Below are 22,861 nucleotides of genomic sequence, written 5' to 3' on the forward strand. Positions count from 1 at the left end.
AAATACTGGAGAGCTGATACTGGCACCCCTCTCCTCTGTCCTGCCCTAGGGAGCAAACAGGGTGGGAAGTGTAGAGCGTGAAGCTGTGGGACCAGCTGCATGATTCTGAACTTTGCCTTCCAGAGCCATCAGGACAGTTAGCTCCCTGAAAACCAAGTCTTTGTTCAGCTAAGGGAACCTCCTTAAATGCAAACACGGGGTGCCCCACATCTCACACCCTAGACTCAAAGGACTCCCTCTTCCTGGCCATGGCCATTAGGGACTCTGTTGACCTGCCTCTACAACCACGTCTCCCTCCTTCTTCCTGAACATACTATAGAGAACAGTGGATGCCATGAGGGGTGCTTAGATACCTGAAGTGGGTGGGGAGAAGTGAGGCTTAACATTTGAATTCTGGACCACGCCACCAAGGAGTCTCAGTCTACCCCCTCAGATTACTCCCTATCTGATAAGGCTCACAGCAGCTGTGTTTTCAGAACCACCCCCACCCCAGGGTGGGACCAGCTCCCCATCCACTCCTCACCCTATTTATCAGGGTTCTAGCAGTCTCGGGAGAAGATCAGCTGAGATGCAGACACCACATCCGCTGAGGCTCTGGCTCTTGCTGTAGTGGGCACCAGGTGAGGCCTGGACACCCAGGCATCCCAGAGTTGCTAGGCAAACTGGGAGAGGGGATGGAGGCTGAGAAAAAGGAGAGCTAGCAACTGGACAGGAAACCTGGGAAGAAGAGGTGGGCCCCGGGCTGGGCCACCCCTTACCTTACCATGTCTCATTGGCCCAGACTCCACCCTGAACTGCTCTCAGTGTGAGGTGCTGGACTCGGCTCTGAACTGAGTGTCTGGGTTGAGGGTTTGCTCCATATCTCCGGGAGGGGCATGTGTTTCCCGCACTGTCACAAGTGAATGAGGGCCCCGAGAGTGAAAGGCTCCAGAGAGTGGGGGGCCCAGGCGTTGGGGATAGCCAAGTCCCTATCCATACATCCATCCATCCAATCACCAAGCCTTCCCAGCTCCCTCAGGAGCCCAGTCATTCATTTTTTTCATTCATTTCTATTCTGATTAAAGATGCCCTCTGTAGTTCCTCTCCAGACCGCTCGTCGCGGCCACTCCCCTAACAGAACCTGGCTTTCGCCCGGCCCAATCATCCATAGCTCCGCCCCTCGTTCACCCCGATTCTTTCCTCTAATTGCAGCGTTCTGTCCTAAGGCCCGACCTGCTTTGTTTGGTAATTTGGCTGCTTACCGTCAGGTATCCCTTGTCCGGGGGGAGGGGCCCTCAGCGTGTATGTCTCCAGCCGCTGTTGTCACCATGACGACTCTTGCAAAGCCCCGCCTCTTCACCCCAGGAAAGCCTCCAAGGAGCCCGTCACCATGACAACGAACTCTGGCGGCTCTGCGCGCGCAGATGCCGCGCCCTGCCTCGTGGACAGGGGAGGAGCGAAACGAAACAAGGGCGGGATTAATGACAGGCCACGCCCTCTCTGAAGAAGGCCCAGCCCAGCTCCGAAATAACTACTAGCTTGTTAGCACTTGCTACGCCCTGGGCCCATGATTGCCGTAGCTCCACCGCAAGTCCTCCTGGACCTCTCAGGGCGACCCCTTAAGGGAGGCCAGCCTCAGCCACCCATAATGCCCTTGGCCTTTTCGTTGCGCTTATATTCGAGAGAGGGAGTCAAAGGGTGCTGTGAATTCCCTTCTGCCTCTCCTTTGCCCTCTTTGCTTCAAAAGCAGCCCCCGCTGTCTAATTGTTTTCGTCTATTACTTTGTCACTCATTCAACCAATATTTATATGGGTCCCAGGTGCTCCTCCCCAGTTCTCCATTACTCTTGACTTTTCTCTAAAATATTTCTCTTATTTTTATGATCGCAAGGCTCTTTGGGTGCGTGCAGTGGCGTGTGTTTTCCTCTTGTATTTCTTCTTTCGCGTCCGCCTTTCTTGGCGTGTCTCCGTCAGTTTCTTACCATCTTCCGCATCAGCAACCCGAGACCGGATGATTCTTGGATAGTGTTGGGACCACAGCAGGGAACCCTCGGGCAGGGCCCAGCCCCAAATCTTCAGACTGGAAGTTGGAGCAGGTGGTGCGTTCCTGGAAGCCGAGGACTTCCCCTAGCCCACCGACCCTTAAAGCAAAAACTCTGTGTCTCTCACAGAGAGACGGACCTGGCGAGTTGCCGACGGAGCAGGCATGGTGGGCCCAGCAGGCCCCCGGCAGGGGAAGTGGATGGGGCGCCTGGAACCAGTCCGCGGCCGCTCATTGGTTGCTGTGTGGTCTCCAGAATCCGGGTGTGGGGAGGGCTGTTAGCGCCACAGTGCCACGTTCCGGGGAAGCCGCGTAGTACTCTGGGTGTCTGACAGGGCCGGATGCCTGGGTCTCGACGCCGGGCGCGCCCTCCCCAGCCGCCCGGCCAAGAGCTGAGCTTGGGCTGGGGGCCGCCCTCGCGTCTTCCCAAAATCTCTGAGGTGCAGCCAGGCGCGGAGAGCGAGCGCACAGCGCCGGAGCCTGTGGGCGCCGGAGATCAGACCCACCGACCTGCAGCTGAGCTGAGGCGGGGCCGAAAAAGGGGGGCGTAGGGAAAGGCTCTGACTTCCCGGAACCAACAGGGGGCACTGGGCTGAGTACGGTCATTAGCGACTCAGGTGTCCTCGCTTTTGGATTTCTGACACGTCTTTCTCATCTTGAAAAATGGTGTCACAATCACCCCCTTTTGCAAGCCTATCCCCCTTCCCTCACCTCACATTCAGTCTAAGTCCAAATCTGTCCAGTCTTTCTTCTAAATGCAGCTCAGATTCATTCACTTCGCGGCTTCCCTCTCTTCTGCTAGACCAGGCCGCCATCTTGTGACTGGGCTCAGGAATAGCTTCCTAAGTGGTTTTCTGGCCTCAGAAATCTTTTACAAACAGAAATTTATCTTTTTACTGCTATGATGAAACCCCTTGGGTCAGTAGTTTCCATTGCCCAAGTTCTCCCCGGAAGCACTCTGCCCGCGTCCCCGCCCCTCTCCCCTTCATTGTCCGTTGACTTGTCTCCCGTACTAGATGGTGTACTCTGTGAGGGCAGGGACTTTGTGCAATATTGTATCCCCAACACCTGATGCAGTGATTTAATGAAAGCCTGTTGAATTAATATGAAAGAAGTTTCCCCTCTCATTCCCCTGTTGCTGGGTCCTTGTCCCCAAGCCAGTATGTCAAACCCCAGAATGGCCGTGGGTGAGGACACTCTGTCCCTCTGGCTGTTCAGGCACTGATTTCCACCCCAAAAGGATGTTGCCTCTCCCCTTCGTCTTTGCCAACTTCTCTTCCACCAATATAAGGCCAAACTGGAGGCTGGTGGGCAGTCATGCATGTTATGGCAGGCCCTGCAGGTAGCCGGAATCCGGGCCCCCCTGAAGCCCTGTACATGGTCCTCTTAATAATGCTGGTTGTGACGAGCTTGGTGTTTGGTAAGTGGCTCTAAGGGGTCAGAAGGGTCTCCTATCCTGCTGGATAGGGAAACCCTGGATAGATGTCTGGGTACATCTGCCAAGGAGATTCAGATAAACCTAGGCAGGAAGAAAGATGGGATGGGTGGGCTTGGTGGGATAATGCCTGGGGACTGATAATGTAATGATGTTCACCCTGAGGGAGATTTCTGGTGATTACCCCAGGGCTGTCTCACTCAACAGCAGTGACCTGAATGGAGATACTAAAGGGAACCTCTTGGAATCTGAGGACAATACAGAATAGGGAGGGTTGGGAGAACATGACAGATGACAGCCTCAGGATCCACAGTGTAGAACAAGGCTGAATCCAGCCTGATAACCTCACTTGGCTGCAAAGCACCATCGACACAGAAACAAGATCCAAAGTGTTTGCTAAGCATCTGCCTTACACCAAGTGCTTTGCTGGGTCTGGGGACTCGTTAACATGTGGTCTGGGCCTGGGATCAGAGGAGGAGGGAGATGAATATGCATGCACTTGGGGAGGGCTTTGGTGGACAAAGTTTAATATGAGTCTGTTCAGTGAGAGAACCACCAAACAAAGAATGTGGCCTTGGGCTGCTTGAAGTCTCCTGTCTACACAAAGCTGAGATTCTTCCTGTCCTGTGATGATGCACCCTGATGTTTTCACTTCTGAACATTATAGATTAAGAAAGCATATTCAAAAGAGTCTAGGGGTTGGGTGGGGACAGTGAAACCAAGTCACAGAGGAAGAACTGTCCTAACAGGGCTGCCAAAAGTCAGAATGGGCTGCCTTGGCCTAACCTTTAAAGTTAGAGGCTTGTAGAGTGCTGGGCACGTTAGCCCCTCAAATATATGAATAAATGAATGAATGAATGAGTTCCTCATTTCAGGAGGTAAAAGAGCAGAGAATGGAGATTTTTAATGAGAACTAAAGCTTCTGATGTTAGATTAAGCCAGATTCATTAAAGAATTGGTGATTTTATGGTTTTCTGAAATGGGGAGGTAGGAGGGAACAGTGGGATTGGCCATTCTGGGAATTAGGTGGGTTTGGGGTCAGTGCTTCTCTGTATTCTAGGTGCGTTTGAGCATTATGATCAAGAACCCCTTCATCAGATTCGTTTAAACAATTACCTAAGCTGCTATCGATGCCTCTTGGAGACCAAGGAGTTGGGATGCCTTCTGGGATCTGACATCTGCCTCGCCCCAAAGGGCAGCAGCTGCATGACTCTGCTCATAAAGAACAGTAAGCTGCCCTCTCCCTTTCATCGTGGGCCCGGCCCATTCCCAAACTGAGTCTCTACCAGCCTTCTAAGCTGCACCCTAATTCTGGTTCCCACAACTCTAAGACACTGTTCCATCACTCTCTCTCTTTCCTTTCCTTTAGAGCCACTCCCCATCTCCACTTCTACTCCCCTCCCCTTCTCAGCTAACCCTCCTCATAGCACCCAGCTTTGTAGGGGACCCTGGAGATCACCAAATCTACTGGCCTTTCTTCAGGCTGCCTTCTCCCCATCTGTCAGCAGTAGTTCCTGCCAGCACCACTCTTCTCCTACATCTTCCACTGCTTCTTTCCAGTCTCCTTCACTGAGTCTTGCCTTTAACTGAGTCTTCACTAAGTCTTGACCCTTAACAGTTCACGTTCCCCAAGTTTGGTCCTTAGCTCTCTTCCTCTTTACTCTCCCAGAGGATTTTATCTGCTTGCTTGGCTTCACCCAGCAGGCACATACTGCATCCTCCTAAAACTGAATGTTAGGCCAAACTGTAATGTCAAATTGCCCTCTGGATATCTCCACCTCATTTTCAACTTGCTGGAAATTGACTACATTCCCTGTTCCTCAAGCCTGCTCTTCCACCTGATCCCTCACCTTTTTCAATAATAAACACATAACACAGACTATGTACCCGGCACTGTTCTAAGCACTTACAACCCTCCAAGGTAGGCACTGTTACCCCCATTTTACAGATGTGGAAACAGAGGTGCAGAGAGGTCAGTACCTTGCACAAGTCTCCTAGAGGCTGAGCCACAGTTTGTGCTGGTTCCAGAGATGGTGCTCTTGACAACTGCTGTACAAAGCTGCCTTCATTCAAATCCTTTCATTATACTTTTTAAAACAGCTGATGCATAGGTGTGGTTCCATATCAGAGTATTCAAGAAAAGTCTCCCTCCCACTCCTGGCCCAATTCACCCAGCTCTCAGGCATGAATAATATAAAACCATTTTTTAAATTGCCTTTATTATCCTTTCTGTGATCTTTTGTGCACATCCCAGCCTATACAAATATGCTGTTTACTCCTTTTCACCTCTTTTTTTCCTCTACAAACAGTACCATACTACTGTAAGCACTGTTCTGCACTTGTTTTTTAAACTTAACAGTTATGGGAACTTGATGTTTCCCTATCAGTGTGTAACTAGCTTCCTCGTCCTGCTGCATGGTATTCCATGGCATAGGCATGTCAGAGTTGATTTATCCACCCCCCTACTTATGGACCTTTAGGTTGCTTCTAAGTTTTCACTCTCTCAAGCAGGGCAGCAGTGAACATCCCCGTACATGGGCACAAAGATTTCTCCGCTTTCATGTATACAATAGCAGCAGAGATATCCTCTTCTACTTTTTTTTTTTTTTTTTTTTTGGTACACGGGCCTCTCACTGTTGTGGCCTCTCCCGTTGCGGAGCACAGGCTCCGGACGCACAGGCTCAGCGGCCATGGCTCACGGGCCCAGCCGCTCCGCGGCACGTGGGATCCTCCCGGACCGGGGCACGAACCCGTATCCCCTGCATCGGCAGGCGGACTCTCAACCACTGCGCCACCAGGGAAGCCCCTCTTCTACTTTTTTAAATATAAATTTGTTTATATTTTATTTATTTATTTTCGGCTGCGTTGGGTCTTTGTTGCTGCGCGAGGGTTTTCTCTAGTTGCTGCGAGCAGGGGCTACTCTTCGTTGCAGTGCACGGGCTTCTCATTGCAGTGGCTTCTCTTGTTGCGGAGCACGGGCTCTAGGGTGCGCCGGCTTCAACAGTTGTGGCCCGTGGGCTCCAGAGCACAGGCTCAGCAGTTGTGGTGCAGCACACAGGCTTAGTTGTTCCGCGGCATGTGGGATCTTCCTGGACCAGGGATCGAACCCATGTCCCCTGCATTATTCTTAACCACTGTGCTACCAGGGAAGTCCCTCATCTTCTCTTATTTTTGATCCATAAAATAAACGACAAACACCTCCTGTCTGCAATCTGACCTCCAATACATCTCCCAACTTTTTCTTACATGGTCCTGCCTGAAGTGCTGGTTCTCCTCACTTTGCTCCACAAGTCCCAATTCACCCCATTCCAACTGTCACTGTGTCTCGAATGGCTCTTTCCCACCAACCTTCCCTGGGAAACTTCCACAGAGTTCATGGCTGGTGACTCCCTGGCACTCCCTGGCCTGTCCAGTTCCAGGAATTGTTGCGTTTTGGGGGTCCAGGGCAGGGTGTGGGGGCAGTGATGGTAAGTCCATGTGGGGTGAGGGGATGGGAGGGTTCGGGGTTTTTTACCTGGGAACTCTGTGTCACTGATTGCTGCCGTCCCTCTCCAGACAGTGGTTCGGAGATCATGGTGAGTGACTGCCGCAGCAAGGAGCAGATGAGTGATTGCTCGTACACCCACACTTCTCCAGTGCCGGGCTTCTGGATATTCTCTCGATGCTGCTTCCAGAATTTCTGCAATAACCCTGAGAACAGAATAAAATATGGTCCTTAGAACTTCCATAAAGACCTCTGGAGTAAAAACCTGCCAACTTCCAGCCATCCTCCTGATTTCCACCTGGGGGCGGCCAGAACAATGTCGGCCCCACCCACCAGCCCTCCCTGCCGCCCTCAGCAGCAGTTACTGGACCCCAGTCCTATCTGCCTCTTGGTTGACGCCCCTCAACACCCCTATTCCCACTCTGCCCGTTCCCCAGGCTCCCTCTCCAGAATTCTCTGGAGTTTTCCTTCCTCAGTCTGACACCTTTCCTCCTGTCTGTTCCCACCTCAAGGATGCCCCTTTGCCCTGCTTTGCTTCTTTTCCCACCACAGTCCTCTCTTGTCCAAAGTCCCCAGCTGTTCCTCCAAAATAGATGTACAAACTGTTTGTCTCTCTCTTCTGGTGGATGTGGAGGCTCAGGGAGGTGGTACTGCCTGAGTGCCCCATTAGGGGCAGGTAAGTGGCTCCCAGCTCTGCAGAGCTCTGCTCCTGCCCTGCCCCACTGTCTCTGATTCAGCTCTCAGCACAAAGAGGTTTAGAGGAACTGCAAGCCCTCCTATGTTGAAGACCAGAAGGGTAGTGGGCATCCTCAGAAGTGCTGTCAGACCCAGAACTGGATGGGGACTGGTAGGGAGGTTCATGGGGGTGTGTTGGTAGGAGTGGAGCTGTAAAAGAACCAGTTCCAGGGAGGAGAGGGTGGGGAAGGAGCTGTGTGAAGAGATGCAAGGCCTAGTGGCCTCTCTGATCCCAAGCTCAACTTCCCTTTTCAAGGACCATGGTAAGTTACTCCTCAGTTTTGGGCCTTGGGTTTCTCATCCTCTGAGGCTATCTTCCAGTTTGACTTGCTGGAGCTGTATAAACCTGGGCCTTTGACTTATGCTGAAGTCAGAGGTCATGGGGTAAAGTGGGGCGGCAAGAGAGGGACACAGTAGCTTGTACCTCTCTTTGTACCTCCAACTGCTTCCTGACCTAGAAACAAATGTTGGTTTCTCCCACCAGAGCACAAGCCGTTAAAGGGGCCACAACAATCTATTAACATACATGCAAAATGTTGTGTAGGAAGAGTGTATGCTGCGTGATGTCGTTTCTATCAAGCACACAGACAAAATTCAGGACAGTGGCTACCCCTGAATTTTAGGAGGGTGCATGAAGGCAGCTTTGGGTGCTGATAAAGGCCTTTATGTTAACTCAGGGAGTGGTAACACAGGTGTGTAGTTTACAAAAACTCACCTTACGGTACAAAAACATCTCTATGGCCAAAAAGGTTTAAAACTAAATAGACCAAAATCTGTGTGTATGTTTGCCCCTAAGACATGTCTATTTTTGAGTCCATTAACTTCTATCTCTGCACACACATTGACACACATTATTCCTACTTGACAGGTGACCAAAGTTCGGCACAGAGACCAACTTACTCAAGTGGCAGAGGAGCTGGGATTGGGCCTCCCAGCCACAGAGCTGCACTACTTTTCAGAAAAAGGTTTCATAATCCCAGCACTGGGTTGTGAGAGTCGAAGGGTGGACACCTGGCTGTACTCATCTGCAAGTCTTGGTGCTTAATACTGGGCCTGGCTCAGAGCAGTGTGTCCAGTGTTTATTGAATGTACGAGGAAGGTTGCTTTCTGTATGCTTGCATGAAAGACCCTACCACTGCAGCCCCACCTGTGTGCTCTCTGTACTCTCCCACCCCCTCCACCTAGGCCCTCACAGAGGGGGTCCTGAGTCCCAGGATCCTGAAAAGAACTGAGAATAGGCAGGGAGGCAGGTGCCTCAGCTCCAGGTAACTCTGAGATGCAGACCTGGGCCCTTTGGTTTGCTCTTGATTTTCATGGCTGAGTATTTCCTCCTTATGTGGAAAAACCTGACATCAACCGGGTTTAACTTTCTAGGTTTTGTAGGGTATGTTTAAGGCTGGCAGGAGTCACAATGCTCATACTTTGATCTCTAGCTGAGCAGAGGGTGGGATGGATGTGGGCTCTTGGCGGCAGGCCATGAGGAACCACAGAGGCCAAGTGGAGTTGGCAGGGCTCTGCAACCCTGTTTGAACCCCACGCCCAGTTAACTTTCTTTAACCTGTTTACACCTGCCCACACCTGAGCCTGACTCCATAAACAACGTGACACAGACTTAGCACAGTTTGTTTATTGTGGAGGGAAACTGGGGAATGTGGAGCAGAGGACAGATCCTCTCCTCTCCCTGGGAATCTGTGCAAGTGGGTGTCAGGACTCAGGAACGTGAAGTGGGGCTGTGGAAGCCAAAGATGGGGACAAGAGATGAGAGAAGGCAGCAGGAGACCAGGCGAGAGTGAGGGTGGTGGAGACAGTGAGGTGGAAACACCAGAGTGCCCAGTCAGGAAATTTGCACAAAGTCCGCCTCTCACCCTTCTTGATGCAAGGTCAGTCTGGCACAAGGTTTTAGAGACAGGTGTAGGAATGTTAGTAGCCAGATTGAGAGGGGATCAGGAAGATGGGGGGTGGGGGGGGATGATCCCACCCAGATGATGGGAAAGGGATGAGGAAACCACTGTGCCTTTCCCAGGTCAGCTTAGGCAGAATTCACATTTGAGACTATTTTCTAGGTGGAAGAAAGGCACTGGGTGCAGCGCCAACTGCTTTTTGGGGGAGGAAACTAAACCAAAACCATACAGACGATGTAAGTACAAAGGAAAGGGAGACTGAGAACTCACAGACCAGAGAGTGTGAGTGTTCTGAGAGGGCAGTACACGATGCTGGGGTGTCAGGGGAGAGACCCTGGACCAGAGTGAAATCTGGGAAGGGTAAAACGTCACAGCCTAGCCCAGGGAAGAACCAAAAGTCCTGAATTGTTGAGGAACCAGTATATGCGGCGCAGGTCAGCAATGGACAAACTCAGATTCAGGGGCAGGACAGCTAGGGGGTCCAGGCCTTCAGAAGGCTCCTTCCCAGCATGGAAGCTGGGTAGGGGCAGTGAGAGATTCAGGGCTTGGTAGAACCGCTGGATCTGGGACTCAGACAGGGGCAGGGCCAGGGACCCCTCAGGGGGCTCAGGGAGGGAGCTCTGGAGCTGGGGGCTGTACCAGGAGTTGCAGTAATCATACTGGCAGCACTGGGCATAGTACCAGTACTCTGGGAGGTAGGTGGGGTGTTTTTCTTGGCACCGGTAAGACTTGTGCTGTCCACAGCCTCGGATTAAGAAGCGGACCTTGGTATCTGGAAGACAGGGGACAGCTAACAACCCTTGCTGCCTCCCATAGTCCCCAAATCTGGCACCCCTTTCACAGACTCTGTGATCCCTCACCCAGACCCAATTCCTATCCCAGACTCCTTCAGAAGGGGCCAGAAAAATTAGCTTAACTGGCTCCACAAAACCCCAGACCCTTCCCCTTCCAGGATCCTCCGTCTCCTTAGACCTCAGGCCCCAAGCAGCCTTCATCTACAAGGGGAGACCAAGCTATGGGCTGCCCTACCAGTAGCCCCTTCCTGGGACTTGACTCACTATGAAAGATGCTGATCACCATGCATGGGGATGAGCTGCTGATAGTGCACTTCTCTGAGCCTGAAACACATCCTATAGTAGGATCTTCTAAGAGGCAGAGGTGGCAGGTCCGGACTTCAGGAACAGGAGCTGGGGAAGTGGAAGACAGGAGGAATGGCCATGTTGGCTCACTCCAAGTTCCCTGCCCTGCAGGGAGCCCGCTCATCCAGAGCCACCCCCTCCCTGGACTCAGTCACCCCTCCTTCCCTGCCCCTGTGTCCCACTTACCCTTTCCCACTGTGAAGCCCATCATGACCAGCACACCAACAAACATATGGGCCTTCATCATGGAATTCTGGGGAGAGGGGAAGTCCCTCAGGGGTGCTCTGAAACCCCACCTTCCTGTGACCATGCTCCTTGACCCTGAACTGCAGGGTGGTTTTGACAAGCAGAATCTGGGCAGGAGCTACCGCAGCTACAGAGCTATATTCCTGCCTGGGGGAGGACGCTATTAACTTGGCAGGAAGGACACGTCCTCACCCACCAGGTCTGGTTCCTGAATGTGGGAGCAGTAGCCCAGACAGGGGCAATACCTGGGCCCCAATCCAGCAGTCTACCTTTGTCCTGTTTGCCTTTCAAGGGTTCATGGATGTTTCCTTCTCTGGTACCATCTGCTATCCTTCCCACACAATAGGGTCAGTCCCTATTGTTCTGGGAGAAACCTTAGCCAGGAACTCAGTGACCCCCATCCTTCTCTGAGATGAGCATGTCTCAGCTCCCCAGCAGGGGGCAGGCAGAGACCACAGCAATTCTGGACACTGCCCCTCCTCTCCCCACCCCTTACAGTTCTGTGTATTTTGGGACCACTTTCCCTGTAAAACCAAAACTCAAAGTTTTGTTGATTACATTCCCTAGAGTATAAACAGACAACCACAGGTGGCCCCAAAAGAATAAATATTTCTCTAGTCTTTGAAATTTGATTTTTGAGTCTTTTCCTTGTGATCTTTGCACATGCCCACACCCAATTCTAGAACTCTGCTTTACTACTAAAAACATCACCCAAATCCACTGGGCACAAATCTGTGCTGGATTTCAAGCTGAGAAGGGTGGCAGGGCCAGGAAAGCTCCTCAGGGTCAGCACACCATTACCCTCCCTTCCCCAACCCCAAGCACCAGCAAATCAGCCCATGGCCTTTTCTTCCACTTTATTTCATACTCCCACCACAATAATGACTCCTTTAATTTAAACTAAAAACCATAGAGGGTTCCTGAAAGGGTGGCAGCAAAGGAATGAAAGTGTCAAAAGACTGGGGACAGGTGGGGTGGGGAATCAGCGAATCGTCTTGACTGGACTCTTGAAGTTGCTGGCCGCTTGGAGCTGCAGCTGGTAGGCCATCGGATGGATCTTGAAACCGTAGAGCCTGGGTCAGGGCAGAGGTCAGAGAGGCAGCAGCGTGAGGCCCATCCTGGCCCTGCCTGTGGCCAGCATTCCTGCCTCCCCACCCCAGCTCCTTCATGGGCCTGCTCAGTACTTAAGGGCAGTGATTCCCAAACTTCTTCTCTCAAGAATATTTGGAAATTTATTTTAAATATCCATTAAAACTCAAATTCTAGGACATACACGTGTGTACACACGCACAAGCACACACATCAGTACTTGTTTCAAAATAAAGCTGAACTTTCCTTCTCTACACAAGAGTAAAAATGATACTCCAGGAATATAAACCACACTTGAACCGTGGCTCTGAGGATTTCCTGGCAGAAGGTTGAACACCCAAGATGGCAACAAGGATACCTATTGTTTAAATGTTGCTTCAAGTAACAAACATTATTTTAAGTGATTCATACATTTAAAAACACAGTCAGGCATGTCACTATCCCCACTTTATGGATAACGGAACTGAGGCACAGACGATCACACAACTTTCCCAAGGCCACTCAGCAGGGAAAAGCCCTGGCTTTGGGAGAAGTAGGTCTCAAGAACGGACCATGCCCTGTCCTTGTCCTCCCTTCTTTCTGGGGGATCCCGGCCCTTTCCTTTGACCCTTGGTGACTCTGTCCCTGCTCCCCACCTGGGCACAAACTGGTTGGCGGGCCTCTTGGGCCGGTACTCAGGGTGCACCATGAAGAGCATGTGAGGGAAACCGGTGCCGAAGTAGGCGCCATCCGTGTGGTGGTGCCTCGATGACTTGGGTGTGTACACGTCCATGCACTTGGGGCAGTAGAGCTTCACCATGGCCTCACCTGGGATGTCCGAAAGGCCTGGGAGACAGCCAGACTCAGCAGGCCAGGTAACCCAAGCCTGCCCAACCTCCCTCCTGGACTCAGGCCTCAAACTGCTGAGCCCCAACTCCTTCCCAGTGGACCTGCCATTTTATGTGGCCCTTCTTTCCCTTTTCCAACACTCACCGATGGGAAGCATTGGCTGGTTCTCACAGTACACACGGGGACAGTAACCAAAGTCTCCCTGCTGGTACTTTTCCAACTGCAGTGAATAAAATGGAAGGGGTTGCTGGATAGGTATGAAGAGAAGAGGCAACCCCCTCCTCAGCCCACCCCACATCACTCTGTCCCCAACTCCTCCTGTCTCTCGCTGCCCAGAGGCCCCTTTTCTGGCTCAGATGGGCCCTCAAGACTCCTCTGCTTCCCTTCCTCCAGTTAGGCAGGCTGCAGACCATCAGAGCCATTCACTGCTTATTCTCTGAGAAAGAGGCAGTCTATAACTTCCTGCCCAAGGTCACATCTCCCTCCCTGACAACACCCCCTTTAGCACAGCCCTCAATCAGGTTTTAATCCCTAAGCCTACATTCTGGGGTTTTTTTTCCCTCTTCTTAGCTAGATTCCTTGACAAGGTTGAAACAAGTGACTTCTTGCTGCAGGAAAACTGTTTCCCTTGTTGCCTCCGAAGGAGCCAAGTGGGAGTAGAGAGGCCTCACCATCTGGGCGATGCCACGGTTGGTGAGGATATAGCGGGCGTGGATCAATCCATAGAGCATTTCCGCTGCCTGCTCAATCAGGTCACTCTGGTTGGGGTTGTCTTCCAGCTCTTCATCTGAAACATGGCCGCAACCACTTGTCTCACAGCTATTTTAGGTGCCCTGCCCACCCCCAGGGGCTGCTGGCTACTCAGTTAGCCCAGCACCCAACTCTGAGCTTCACCCCACCCATGGCCTGGGCATTTGACCCAGAAACCTGGGCCTCTGACCCTTCCACCAACCCAAGGCATCTCTGCCTTCTTTCCATCCCTCTCAGCCTCTGCTCCCTTCTCTCCCTCGATACATAAATGCAAAGATGTCTCCAAAGAAGATAACTCTAGCCTGGAAGGTGCAAGGCAGGGAAAAGCAGCAGAAAATAAGACTCATGGAAAAATGGGCATTATGGAGTAGTGCTAAGTTAACAGGATCAGAGTATGGGAACATGCAGTGTAAGTCACAAAACTAAGCAAGAGTGAGGTAGGGAATCAAAATGAAATAGAGAACTTTGGGTTAAGGAGGCAGAGAACCAAAAGGAAATTTAGAAATTCAACAAGCAGATAAACAGGATTTGAAATGGAAAAAAAGCATACACACACAAAACAATCCTGAGGGTCTCTCACCAGGCTCCAGGTCCAAGATCATGTCTAAAGCTTGTCGATAGTGAGGCACCTGCTCATTGAGTCCAGTGAGATTGAATTTGTCCTGGATATAATCTTCATCCACCTGTCAAGACATGAAGTCAAAAGGAAACCCATAGCAGAATCCTCAACTTTGACCTGGGCAAGTTGCTCGAACTGGTGCCTTATCCTCAACACAACTGCTTCTGTTCCCTTTGTTCTGCACTCCCAACTCAGCACAAGTACTTGAGTCTCTCTCCCCAGCTCACATATACAGCCCACCCATAAAAGCTTCGGATTTGCTTTTCCAAGGATAAACAGATACAGCAAACCCCGTCTTAAGAGATACATTCGTTTCATGATCCTTGTCTCTATTCCTGCTTCCCATCTCAGTTTTGGCCTCTTCTTAGGGCCAGCTGGCTCTCTGAGGGAAGGTGGAGGCTCAACAGCTTGGATTCTGAAGGAAGTTACAATCTCTTATGTTAACACACAGCTTTACACATTATAGAACATTTTAGGAGGAACTATTCTAATACTAACAGCCACAGAAAATAGGTACTACCAGTACCACTGTAATAATAAAAAAGAAAATATACAGGTTGACTTGTCCAACATTATACTGCTGGAGAATGGCAGGGCTGACTTGGGGTCCCAGTCTTGCCCCTTCATCACAAGTTAGTGAGGGAATTACTAAGGAGACTCTTCCTTGACGAGAAAGTTTTTATGTAAGCCTGTGAAAGAAGTGTGTGGAAAATGACTACATGGGAGAATATTTTATTTGGCCAGATTATATGTGGAGATGGGTAGGGGGTTTGAGAAGAACTCACTTCACAGAAGAATTCATTGCCACGAAGCCCACAGAACCAGGAAATCCAGGACACCTCCTCTGAGCTGCTCATCTTCACGCCAGCTAGAGAGAGAGGAGTGTAAGACTAAGCTCTCCCTCCCTGCCTCTGATATCCTCCCTCCTTTCACACTTTGCTCTCCAACCACGGAAGAATTTGGGGCCACCCTTTCTTAAAGGATCCGAACCTGGAGCACGTCTCTCTAGCTCCTCTTATTCACATCTCGGCCCCTTTTCTCTGGGACTAGATAAATTCTTTGGGGTCCCACCACTTGTGAGAAACCGACAGGTCTTGACCCACCAATCCTACCCACATCCCTGACGCTCCCGAAGGCCAGGCCCCTTTCTCCTCCGTGTCAACTCCTGCAGGGCCCGCGGCTCAGGCTCCCTACTCCCGCAGATCTCCGCGTGTTCCCGGCCCCATTCCCAAGGGTTCCGAAGTTTATCCAAGCAAAAGCCGGGCCCCTTCTTTTCTCATGGCCTGGGGGTGGCCCTCAGGTCCCTTTCATGGCAGTCCCCACATCCCGCCTCCACCCTTTTGGCCACCTCTCCCTCCCTCGGTGCCGGACCAGGTCACTTCCTTCCCCACCCCCATATTAAGGCGCGGAAACCCCATGTGCCGTGACCAGGGACAGGGGACACGGCGCGGGGACGACCCCAGACTCACCGACTGGACGGGGACTGGGACCGGGGGACGGGGGGGGAAGGGGAGTTTCTGCTTCCAAGGAACCGCGAGGACCGCCGAAACGCAGGGCGCGGACCCGACCGCGGTAGCCGAAGTGGGGTGGGGGGGGGGAGTGGAAATTGGGGAGGGTGGGGAAGAGGGCAACGCGCAAGTGCTTAGCGTCGGGAGCCGCGGTGGACGCCGGGAAATGGAGTCCCCGGTAGGGAGAAACTGGCGAAGCTACGGAAGGCCGAACTACGAATCCCAGGATAACCCGCGCACGACCCTGGTGTCGCGAGGCCCCTGAGGGAGACGCTCGGGGGCGGGGCGCAGCAAGGGGCTGCGAGGCTCTACCGGAAGCGGAAACTCAGTATCGCGTTCTGGGCCAGGGAGCTTGGGAAATGTAGTCGTGTGATTCTCGGGACCGTGGGGTCGAGAAGGGCGGGGAGAGGGACAAGGCTGCCGGGGTCGTTTCCTGCTGCTCCCCTCACACAGCGAGCCTCAGGCCTCGGCGCGGCTCCCCTTCCCAGGGCATTGACCTTATCCGCTCCAGCCAGCCTGGTCCTTATCTCCTGTCGAGCTCCTTTCCCGAGTCAGCCCGCCAAGGAGACCCCCCCCGAAGGGGCCCATGCTTCACCCCAGGGTTTGCGCTCCGGAGGCAGGAGGTGAGGTCGGGTTCCGTACTGAGGGACCTGGGTAGGGTGTACTGGGCTGAACTGAATGGCGACAGAACCAGGACGGCCCCGTGCGCTAACCTGAGGTGGTGCCAGCCAGTCTGCTTGTTCCCTTGCATTTCTCCATTTCCTCTTAGGGCTTGAACGGGGCTGCTGCAGGCGCTAAGTGTGACCTTCGAACCCTGGTCAGAGTAATGGTGAGGGGCTGTGAGACGTTATTTCTTTTCACGGTTTCTGGGCATTCTCCACCTCAGGGCCTTTCTTAACCCCGAGAATGGTTCCCCAGGGACAGAAAATGAGCTTGGAGCGGGGGCCACCTTGAGGGAGGCGAAGGGCATTGTGGGGGCGTTATGTAAAAGCAGCACCCCAACCGACGGATCCTTCTCGGTCCTCGCGCTACCTGGGCACGTGGTGCGTTGCGCTTATGCTATTGGAACGATTCCAAGGCGGGAAACAGCTCGGCGCTTGCGCGCGCCTGCGCCCTCAAGTAATTGCCCCCCCCCCCCCCCCAAGCCACGCATGCGTCTTTGTGCTGCGTGACTCTGTCGACTCCTTTACTTAGAGTAGCGCCATTTTGCAGTACGGAAGCTATAAAACAACACAGCCTGGAACCTCTCCCTGAAATCTGCTTCCTCCTTCCGGAGAAGTGTTAAGTCTGTTTTTGTTTGGGAAGATGTTACCCGAAATAGGATCGAGGAAGATTTAAAGAGCCAGGCTGATTGTTTTTCTTAACGGTATGTCTTACGCGGTGGTAAAGTAGCCTCAGAGAGGCTATTATTTATTGTTGATGAGGATGGGAGTGGGGGCGGAGCGCAGGACCTCTGGGCAGCTGTCTTATGGAGACTTCTTTGTTAACTTTTACTAAGGGGTGTGGTGTGTTACTGTAGGATTTACTGTTTTTCCACATGATCTATGGTCCTCAGGCCCTGCAGGGTCCTAGGTTGTGGGGTCACTTTTAGGTTAGGAGGGGATTTTTGACGCTAAGCATACTTTTCCTTCTCCCAGCAGGTGTCTGGAGGTGGCTCTGGTCACTGCAGGACCACCAGGGGCTTGGCTTCCTTGTCTCATCCTCCCCTTGCCTAGTCTCATTTTCCCAGATCTCCCAAAAGCCATGTACGGGGCCTCCCTCATTAACTTTACCCGAGCCACTGACCCCAGTGATCTCTGGAAAGATGGGCAGTTGCAGTCACAGCCTGAAGAGCTGAAGCCCACCCTGGATGGGGCTGCAGCCCGGGCTTTCTACGAAGCCTTGACTGGGGATGAGAGCAGCACTTGTGAACCCCAGAGGGCTCAGCCTGAGTCTGCCAGTAAGAGAAAGAGGAAGAGAAGAAGAATGATGAGGGAAGCTGCAGTAGGAGAATCAGGAGGACATGGACAAAGGAGATCCCTTGGGGCAGAGGACAAGATGACCCACCGGATACTGAGAGCAGCCCAGGAGGGGGATGTGGCAAAACTAAAAAGACTGTTGGATCCCCATGAGGCAGGGGGAGCTGGGGGGAATATCAACGCTCGAGATGCTTTCTGGTGGACCCCCCTGATGTGTGCTGCCCGAGCAGGCCAGGGGGCAGCTGTGCGCTATCTCCTGGGCTGTGGGGCTGCCTGGGTGGGGGTCTGCGAGCTGGGTGGCAGGGATGCTGCTCAGCTGGCAGAAGAAGCAGGCTTCCCTGAGGTGGCCCGCATGGTCAGAGAGAGCCCCAGAGAGACGAGGAGTCCAGAGAACCGGTGAGGGGAAGCCTTATCTTCCGTTGTGTTCTTTCCTTCCTAGCTACTCCACACCAGAGGCCTCAGAACAGAGCTGGAGGGTTGGTTCTCTCTCCTGTCCTCTAGTGTAGGCTAATAAGGCAGTCTGGTTACGGACATGAGCTCCCTGGGTTTATTTTTTTGTATTTAAAAAATTTATATATTTATTTACTTTTTAGTGTTTAATTTTGTATTTTATTTTTTTATTGAAGCATAGTTCATGTATAATACTATATAAATTACAGGTATATAGTATTAGTGATTCACAATTTTTGAAGGTTATAGTCCATTTAAAGTCATAAAATGTTTGCTATATTCCCCTGTTACCCACTCCCTGGGTTTAAATCCTGACTGTACTTACTTGGGCAAGCAACCTAATATCCATGTGCATCAGTTTCCTCATCTAAGAAATGGGGCAATAAAAGTACGTTTCTCAAAGGGTTAGGATTAAATGGGTTAATATATGTAAAGTGCTAGAACAGTGCTTGTAGCATAGTAAGCACTATACAGACATTAGCTATAGTGATTATTATTATTCCTCCCTCACCCAAGAGCTTTGTGAGGCCTTTTAACCTTCTCTTTTCCCAGCTATTCCCCTTTGGGTCCCTCGTTGCTAAGTGGGGAGGAAGGCAATTTGTTCTTCAGCAGAAATACTGGGGGAGCCTGTACCACCCTGCCACCCACCTCTAAGGCCTAAACCCTTGCGCTGCCCTTAACCCTTTCTCTTTTTTCTCTGCAGGTCCCGATCCCCCTCCCCCCAGTACTGTGAGACTTGTGATGCCCACTTTCAAGACTTTAACCACCGTACCTCCACTGCTCACCTGCTGTCATTGTCCCAGGATCTCCGGCCCCGCAACTTGCCCCTTGGGGTGCCTACCTCCAGCCCAGGCTTCAAGCTGCTGCTGAGGGAGGGCTGGGAGCCTGGAATGGGGCTGGGACCCCGGGGCGAGGGCCGTGCCAATCCGATCCCCACTGTCCTCAAGAGGGACCAGGAAGGATTAGGCTACAGATCAGCACCCCAACCCCGAGTTACACATTTCCCAGCTCGGGATACACGGGCAGTGGCTGGGAGGGAGAGAGCCCCTAGGGTGACCACACTGAACCGGAAGGAGGAGAGAAGGCGGGAGGAGAAGGACAAGGCCTGGGAGCGGGATCTGAGGACATACATGAACCTTGAGTTCTGACCTTGGAAAGTTCTGACCCTGGTCTGCTGCTGAAGTCTGAACTTGGGCCCCTGACCTAGGCATTTGGGCTTCTACTTCCTGGGCTCTGCCCAGGTTCCAGACCTTCAGGTTTTGATCAGTGGGCTCTGCCTTTGGGAGAAAAGAGACTGAGAGTTGAGAAATAAATCAAGCTTTTCCCCCTCTTTTGTGTTTTATTCACTTTTCTGGAAGCTGTTGCAGGGAAGCCCAACAGGGTGGGGGCCACATGAAATTCTACCTGAGCCAGAAGAGGCAGCTCTGCTAGGTGGTATGATAGGGTCACCTCCCTCCAGTCTGGTTCACTTCTAGTCCCAGCCACTGACCAGAGTGCCCCACTTATTTTTTCAATCCCTGAACCAGAAATTACTCATCTCTATGCAAGACTAACCTCCCCCAGAAGGCATCCCCTGCCCACTCCAGCCAATTCAATCACTGATTTCACAAAGTTCATACACTATGTGCTAAGAATAGGGAGTAACAGACTTTCCCAGTCTTCAGGTTGCTCACAGCTGGAGGAGACAGGATGTGATCAAATACAATGCATGGTGAAATAGGAAATCAGGGAAGGCTCAGAGGTTGTAAGAGTGGGTAGGGTCTTGCAGGAAGAGGCCAGTGTGATAGGAGGGCCTAAATTATGCAGCCTGTAGGCTATTAGCTGAACTGGGACCAGAACTCTGGCTTCCCAAATATACACTTTAAGCCAAGGTTCTTCATTTTGATATCTGAAAACTCCTGAAGGCAGGAAGCACATCCTATTTGTCTACACTTGTCCTTCCCACACTTCTCTCCCGCTCCTCCCTTGTGCTGCTCATACTAGGTGCCAAGCACATGAAGCGCTCACTGTCGTCAAATCCAAGAGGTAAAATCTGTGCATGGAGGAGCAACGAAGGGCTACTCAAGTCCCAATCCTCCTCTCAGCTTTCTTTTCCGGAAAATCCTTTCATGAAGCCAAAAACAAGAAAAGGGAACTAAAGGGGGCGGGCGAGTTTAAGGGAACACTGGCGTCACGGGGGTTCTAGACGACGAAAAGGGAAAGCTGGGTTTACTTTCAAGCGTTGGGTCCCTGTGCTCTAGACTGCGCTCCGCGGTACGGCCGGGTGCGCACTGATGGCGCGCACAAGCAGCGCGGGCAGGGGGCGGTGGTGGATCGGCAGGGTCCGCCCCGCGAGCTGCGGGCTCCGCCTCCGCTTGTCCCTCTAGTCCCGGTGCAGCTGCTTCCGGGCTCTGCGGCTCCGGGCGGATCCGCGAGGCCGCGGCCCGGACGCTGGGCCCAGGAGGGGCTGCAGCGCCTGGACGCCTGGCTCCCCAGGCAGGCCCGCGCTTTGCCTCGCAACCGGGATCTCCTAGGACATCTCCGGCCTGACCTCGCGGAAACTGAGTCTCAGCTGCGTGCTCAGGGGCCGGTGGGGCCACTTTATAGGGTTCATAGCCCTCTGAATCAAGGGACGAACGTTGCTGGCTGGAGTTTGCCGGATACCTCTTCTCTCAACTCACCTAACAGGAGACTTCTTCCTGAGCTGCCTTAGGGCAGCAGCTCAGAACTCTTCCGCTCCGGAGCACCTAGGACCCAGGGCCACCTTCCTTCCTTCTTGGATGGAGAATCTCCTCCCCAGTTTCTGGGGTACCTTGGGGCGTAGCCTTGGTGAGTGAAACTTGGGGTGCTGCCTGCTGGGAAAGAAACCTGGAAAACAGGACACTGTGGGGGTAACCCAGGCTTTGTCAGATCCTGAGACTTTTGGAATCTTGTGTGCTGGGTGGTGGTGGTGGTGAATGAACTTGGATGGGCCTTCCTTTACCTCAAAACTGTAAAGGAAACAAGCCACTTGACACACTTGAGGCTGCATGACCATCCAAGGAAGTGGGGAGCCACTTCTGAATTCAGAGTAGGACTCACCAGCAGATACCTGTTCTGCTGAGCCTGAACAGACTGTGGCTTCTGAGGAAACCCTCAGCCCCCAAACCTGAGAGTCTAAGCAGTGCCAGGAAGCAGCCCCAGAATTTGGGGGCTCATTACACACCCCAACCATGTTCCTGCGACAGCTTGGTGGCTGGCTACCTCGCCCCTGGGGCCGCTGGAAATCAACGAGGCCTGACCTGCCTGCCCCAGAACCCAGACGGATGGACAGCTCCTCTGAGAATTCAGGGAGTGACTGGGACAGTGCCCCAGAAACCATGGGAGATCTGGGGCCTCCCAAGACCAAGGACTCAGGTGCACAGAGGAGCTCTGGGGCTGCTCCAGAACCAAGCAGGGAGTCCCAAGTTGAGCAACTAGGGTGCAAAAGAATGGATTCTCTGAAGTGGGACAAGACTATCTCTAGCACTCAAGAGTCTAGGAGATTGGAGGCTGGAGAGACCATTCCCAAATTAGAATGGGATCCTGTGGACTCAGGTGGCACCAGGAAGCCTGGTGTGTCCCCTGCAGAGGGACTGAGCCCCCTTGGGCCTGAAGCCCCAGCGGAGAAGTCTGGCCAGCGTCAGAAGCTGCTGGGCTGGCTGCGGGGGGAAACAGGTGGGGGAGCGGGGGCTCCCTACCAGTACCTGGGGGACCCAGAGGAGTGTCTGCAGATCTCCACCAACCTGACCCTGCATCTGCTGGAGCTCCTGGCCTCAGCCCTGCTAGGGCTGTGCTCAAGGCCCTTGCGGGCAGCCTTGGACGCGTTGGGCCTGCGTGGACCGCTGGGCCTCTGGCTGCATGGGCTACTGTCCTTCCTGGCTGCCCTGCATGGGCTCCATGCCGTGCTGAGCCTACTTACCGCTCACCCCCTGCACTTTGCCTGCCTCTTTGGTCTTCTACAGGCCCTGGTGCTGGCTGTCAGCCTCCGGAAGCCCAGTGGGGATGGGGAGGCCACTGACTTGGAGGGCGAGAAGTTGGGGAGGGAGGGTGAGGAGCAAAGGGGAGACCCAGGAAAGAGGCTGTGACCACAGGGTGGGGTGTGGCCCAGGGTCCCACCCTCAGTGGGTTGGGAGCAAGTGTGAAGATAGTGTGGGGGCACAATCCACATTGTAAGCACAGGGACCTCAGGGATGGGGCAGAAACCCGTATGAGGGCACAGAGCACCCCTTCACACACAGGAGAGCTGTTTAGGGTGTCTGTGTTTATGGACAGTGGGGACATTGGCCTTGAATTCACCAGCTGTTAATTTTTGCTTTTACATTTCTCCCACTTCCAGTTTTTTTTCCCACCTCCGCTTTTTAAAAACAAAAACAAAAAGAAAAGAAAATGTGTGGTGGTGGAGAATAAAGACTAAAGGGTCTTCTCTACCTTTCAAAACTCCAGGGGTGGAGGAGACTAGAGGCAAGACAGACAGACCTCTGGGTGGGGTAAGAGGGTGTATGAGAGACTCAAGGGATCCTGTGGATCCTGGGATCTGTGCTATCTGGGGAAGAGTGGCACTGCTAGGTGGGTGGATTAGGGGGTCTGGATGGGGTTCCCACAGGTGATGGGGAGCCGGCAGGGGGATCTGGGTGTTCCTAGGAGCCAGAGGGAGTGGGGATGGTGCTGGCAGGAGGGCCAGCTCAGAGGGGCTGGCAGCT

At 52.8% G+C, this 22,861-nt stretch overlaps 5 protein-coding genes across 9 annotated transcripts; 3 read left to right on the forward strand and 2 right to left on the reverse strand.

Annotated features, from left to right (window-relative positions):
• The first annotated feature begins 3,336 nt into the window (after positions 1 to 3,336).
• Positions 3,337 to 7,173, forward strand: LY6G5C (lymphocyte antigen 6 family member G5C). Its single transcript, XM_059075941.2, has 3 exons — positions 3,337 to 3,439; positions 4,515 to 4,682; positions 7,010 to 7,173. The coding sequence occupies exons 1-3, from the start codon at positions 3,337 to 3,339 to the stop codon at positions 7,171 to 7,173; spliced, it is 435 nt and encodes a 144-aa protein (XP_058931924.1).
• A 2,125-nt stretch (positions 7,174 to 9,298) lies between these two features.
• On the reverse strand, positions 9,299 to 11,808 carry LY6G5B (lymphocyte antigen 6 family member G5B). The gene is made up of 3 exons (XM_059075939.2): positions 10,900 to 11,808; positions 10,633 to 10,761; positions 9,299 to 10,346 (listed from the first exon to the last, which is right to left on the reverse strand). Exons 1-3 carry the CDS (start codon positions 11,021 to 11,023, stop codon positions 9,943 to 9,945), a joined length of 657 nt encoding a protein of 218 aa, XP_058931922.1. The 5' UTR covers positions 11,024 to 11,808; the 3' UTR covers positions 9,299 to 9,942.
• On the reverse strand, positions 11,802 to 15,948 carry CSNK2B (casein kinase 2 beta). Of its 2 annotated transcripts, none has more exons than XM_059075940.2 (7): positions 15,715 to 15,948; positions 15,031 to 15,113; positions 14,207 to 14,309; positions 13,548 to 13,663; positions 13,021 to 13,096; positions 12,684 to 12,873; positions 11,802 to 12,032 (listed from the first exon to the last, which is right to left on the reverse strand). In XM_059075940.2, the coding sequence occupies exons 2-7, from the start codon at positions 15,100 to 15,102 to the stop codon at positions 11,942 to 11,944; spliced, it is 648 nt and encodes a 215-aa protein (XP_058931923.1). In that variant the 5' UTR covers positions 15,103 to 15,113; positions 15,715 to 15,948; the 3' UTR covers positions 11,802 to 11,941. The 2 variants fall into 2 exon arrangements, with proteins under 2 accessions (XP_058931923.1, XP_066862553.1); XM_067006452.1 differs by lacking the exon at positions 15,715 to 15,948 and adding an exon at positions 15,358 to 15,609.
• Positions 15,949 to 16,088: 140 nt separating this feature from the next.
• GPANK1 (G-patch domain and ankyrin repeats 1) lies at positions 16,089 to 19,491 on the forward strand. 4 transcript variants are annotated; one of them, XM_067006453.1, is made up of 5 exons: positions 16,089 to 16,376; positions 16,523 to 16,582; positions 16,966 to 17,119; positions 17,394 to 18,107; positions 18,865 to 19,491. In XM_067006453.1, exons 4-5 carry the CDS (start codon positions 17,497 to 17,499, stop codon positions 19,307 to 19,309), a joined length of 1,056 nt encoding a protein of 351 aa, XP_066862554.1. In that variant the 5' UTR covers positions 16,089 to 16,376; positions 16,523 to 16,582; positions 16,966 to 17,119; positions 17,394 to 17,496; the 3' UTR covers positions 19,310 to 19,491. The 4 variants fall into 4 exon arrangements, with proteins under 4 accessions (XP_066862554.1, XP_066862556.1, XP_058931921.1 ...); XM_067006455.1 differs by having other exon boundaries at positions 16,118 to 16,376; positions 17,391 to 18,107; XM_059075938.2 differs by having other exon boundaries at positions 16,122 to 16,376; positions 16,948 to 17,119.
• A 1,761-nt stretch (positions 19,492 to 21,252) lies between these two features.
• Positions 21,253 to 22,348, forward strand: C10H6orf47 (chromosome 10 C6orf47 homolog). Its single transcript, XM_059075903.2, has one exon. The coding sequence runs from the start codon at positions 21,353 to 21,355 to the stop codon at positions 22,244 to 22,246; it is 894 nt and encodes a 297-aa protein (XP_058931886.1). The 5' UTR covers positions 21,253 to 21,352; the 3' UTR covers positions 22,247 to 22,348.
• The last annotated feature ends 513 nt before the right edge of the window (positions 22,349 to 22,861 follow it).

Source organism: Kogia breviceps, chromosome 10 (genome assembly GCF_026419965.1).
Source record: "Kogia breviceps isolate mKogBre1 chromosome 10, mKogBre1 haplotype 1, whole genome shotgun sequence".
NCBI lineage: Eukaryota > Metazoa > Chordata > Mammalia > Artiodactyla > Physeteridae > Kogia > Kogia breviceps.

Coding starts and splice junctions, on each gene's coding strand:
- GPANK1 (XM_067006453.1), top strand. CDS start 17,497: ATGTACGGGGCCTCCCTCATTAACTTTACCCGAGCCACTGACCCCAGT. Junction 18,108..18,864: donor ACGAGGAGTCCAGAGAACCG/GTGAGGGGAAGC, acceptor TTTTCTCTGCAG/GTCCCGATCCCCCTCCCCCC.
- LY6G5B (XM_059075939.2), bottom strand. CDS start 11,023: ATGGTCACAGGAAGGTGGGGTTTCAGAGCACCCCTGAGGGACTTCCCC. Junction 10,762..10,899: donor GGGCTTCACAGTGGGAAAGG/GTAAGTGGGACA, acceptor CCACTTCCCCAG/CTCCTGTTCCTGAAGTCCGG. Junction 10,347..10,632: donor GGTGATCAGCATCTTTCATA/GTGAGTCAAGTC, acceptor CCTGTCTTCCAG/ATACCAAGGTCCGCTTCTTA.
- CSNK2B (XM_059075940.2), bottom strand. CDS start 15,102: ATGAGCAGCTCAGAGGAGGTGTCCTGGATTTCCTGGTTCTGTGGGCTT. Junction 13,097..13,547: donor ACCGTGGCATCGCCCAGATG/GTGAGGCCTCTC, acceptor TATTCACTGCAG/TTGGAAAAGTACCAGCAGGG. Junction 12,874..13,020: donor CCAGCCAATGCTTCCCATCG/GTGAGTGTTGGA, acceptor GCTGTCTCCCAG/GCCTTTCGGACATCCCAGGT.
- C10H6orf47 (XM_059075903.2), top strand. CDS start 21,353: ATGTTCCTGCGACAGCTTGGTGGCTGGCTACCTCGCCCCTGGGGCCGC.
- LY6G5C (XM_059075941.2), top strand. CDS start 3,337: ATGCATGTTATGGCAGGCCCTGCAGGTAGCCGGAATCCGGGCCCCCCT. Junction 3,440..4,514: donor TGTGACGAGCTTGGTGTTTG/GTAAGTGGCTCT, acceptor TCTGTATTCTAG/GTGCGTTTGAGCATTATGAT. Junction 4,683..7,009: donor GACTCTGCTCATAAAGAACA/GTAAGCTGCCCT, acceptor GTCCCTCTCCAG/ACAGTGGTTCGGAGATCATG.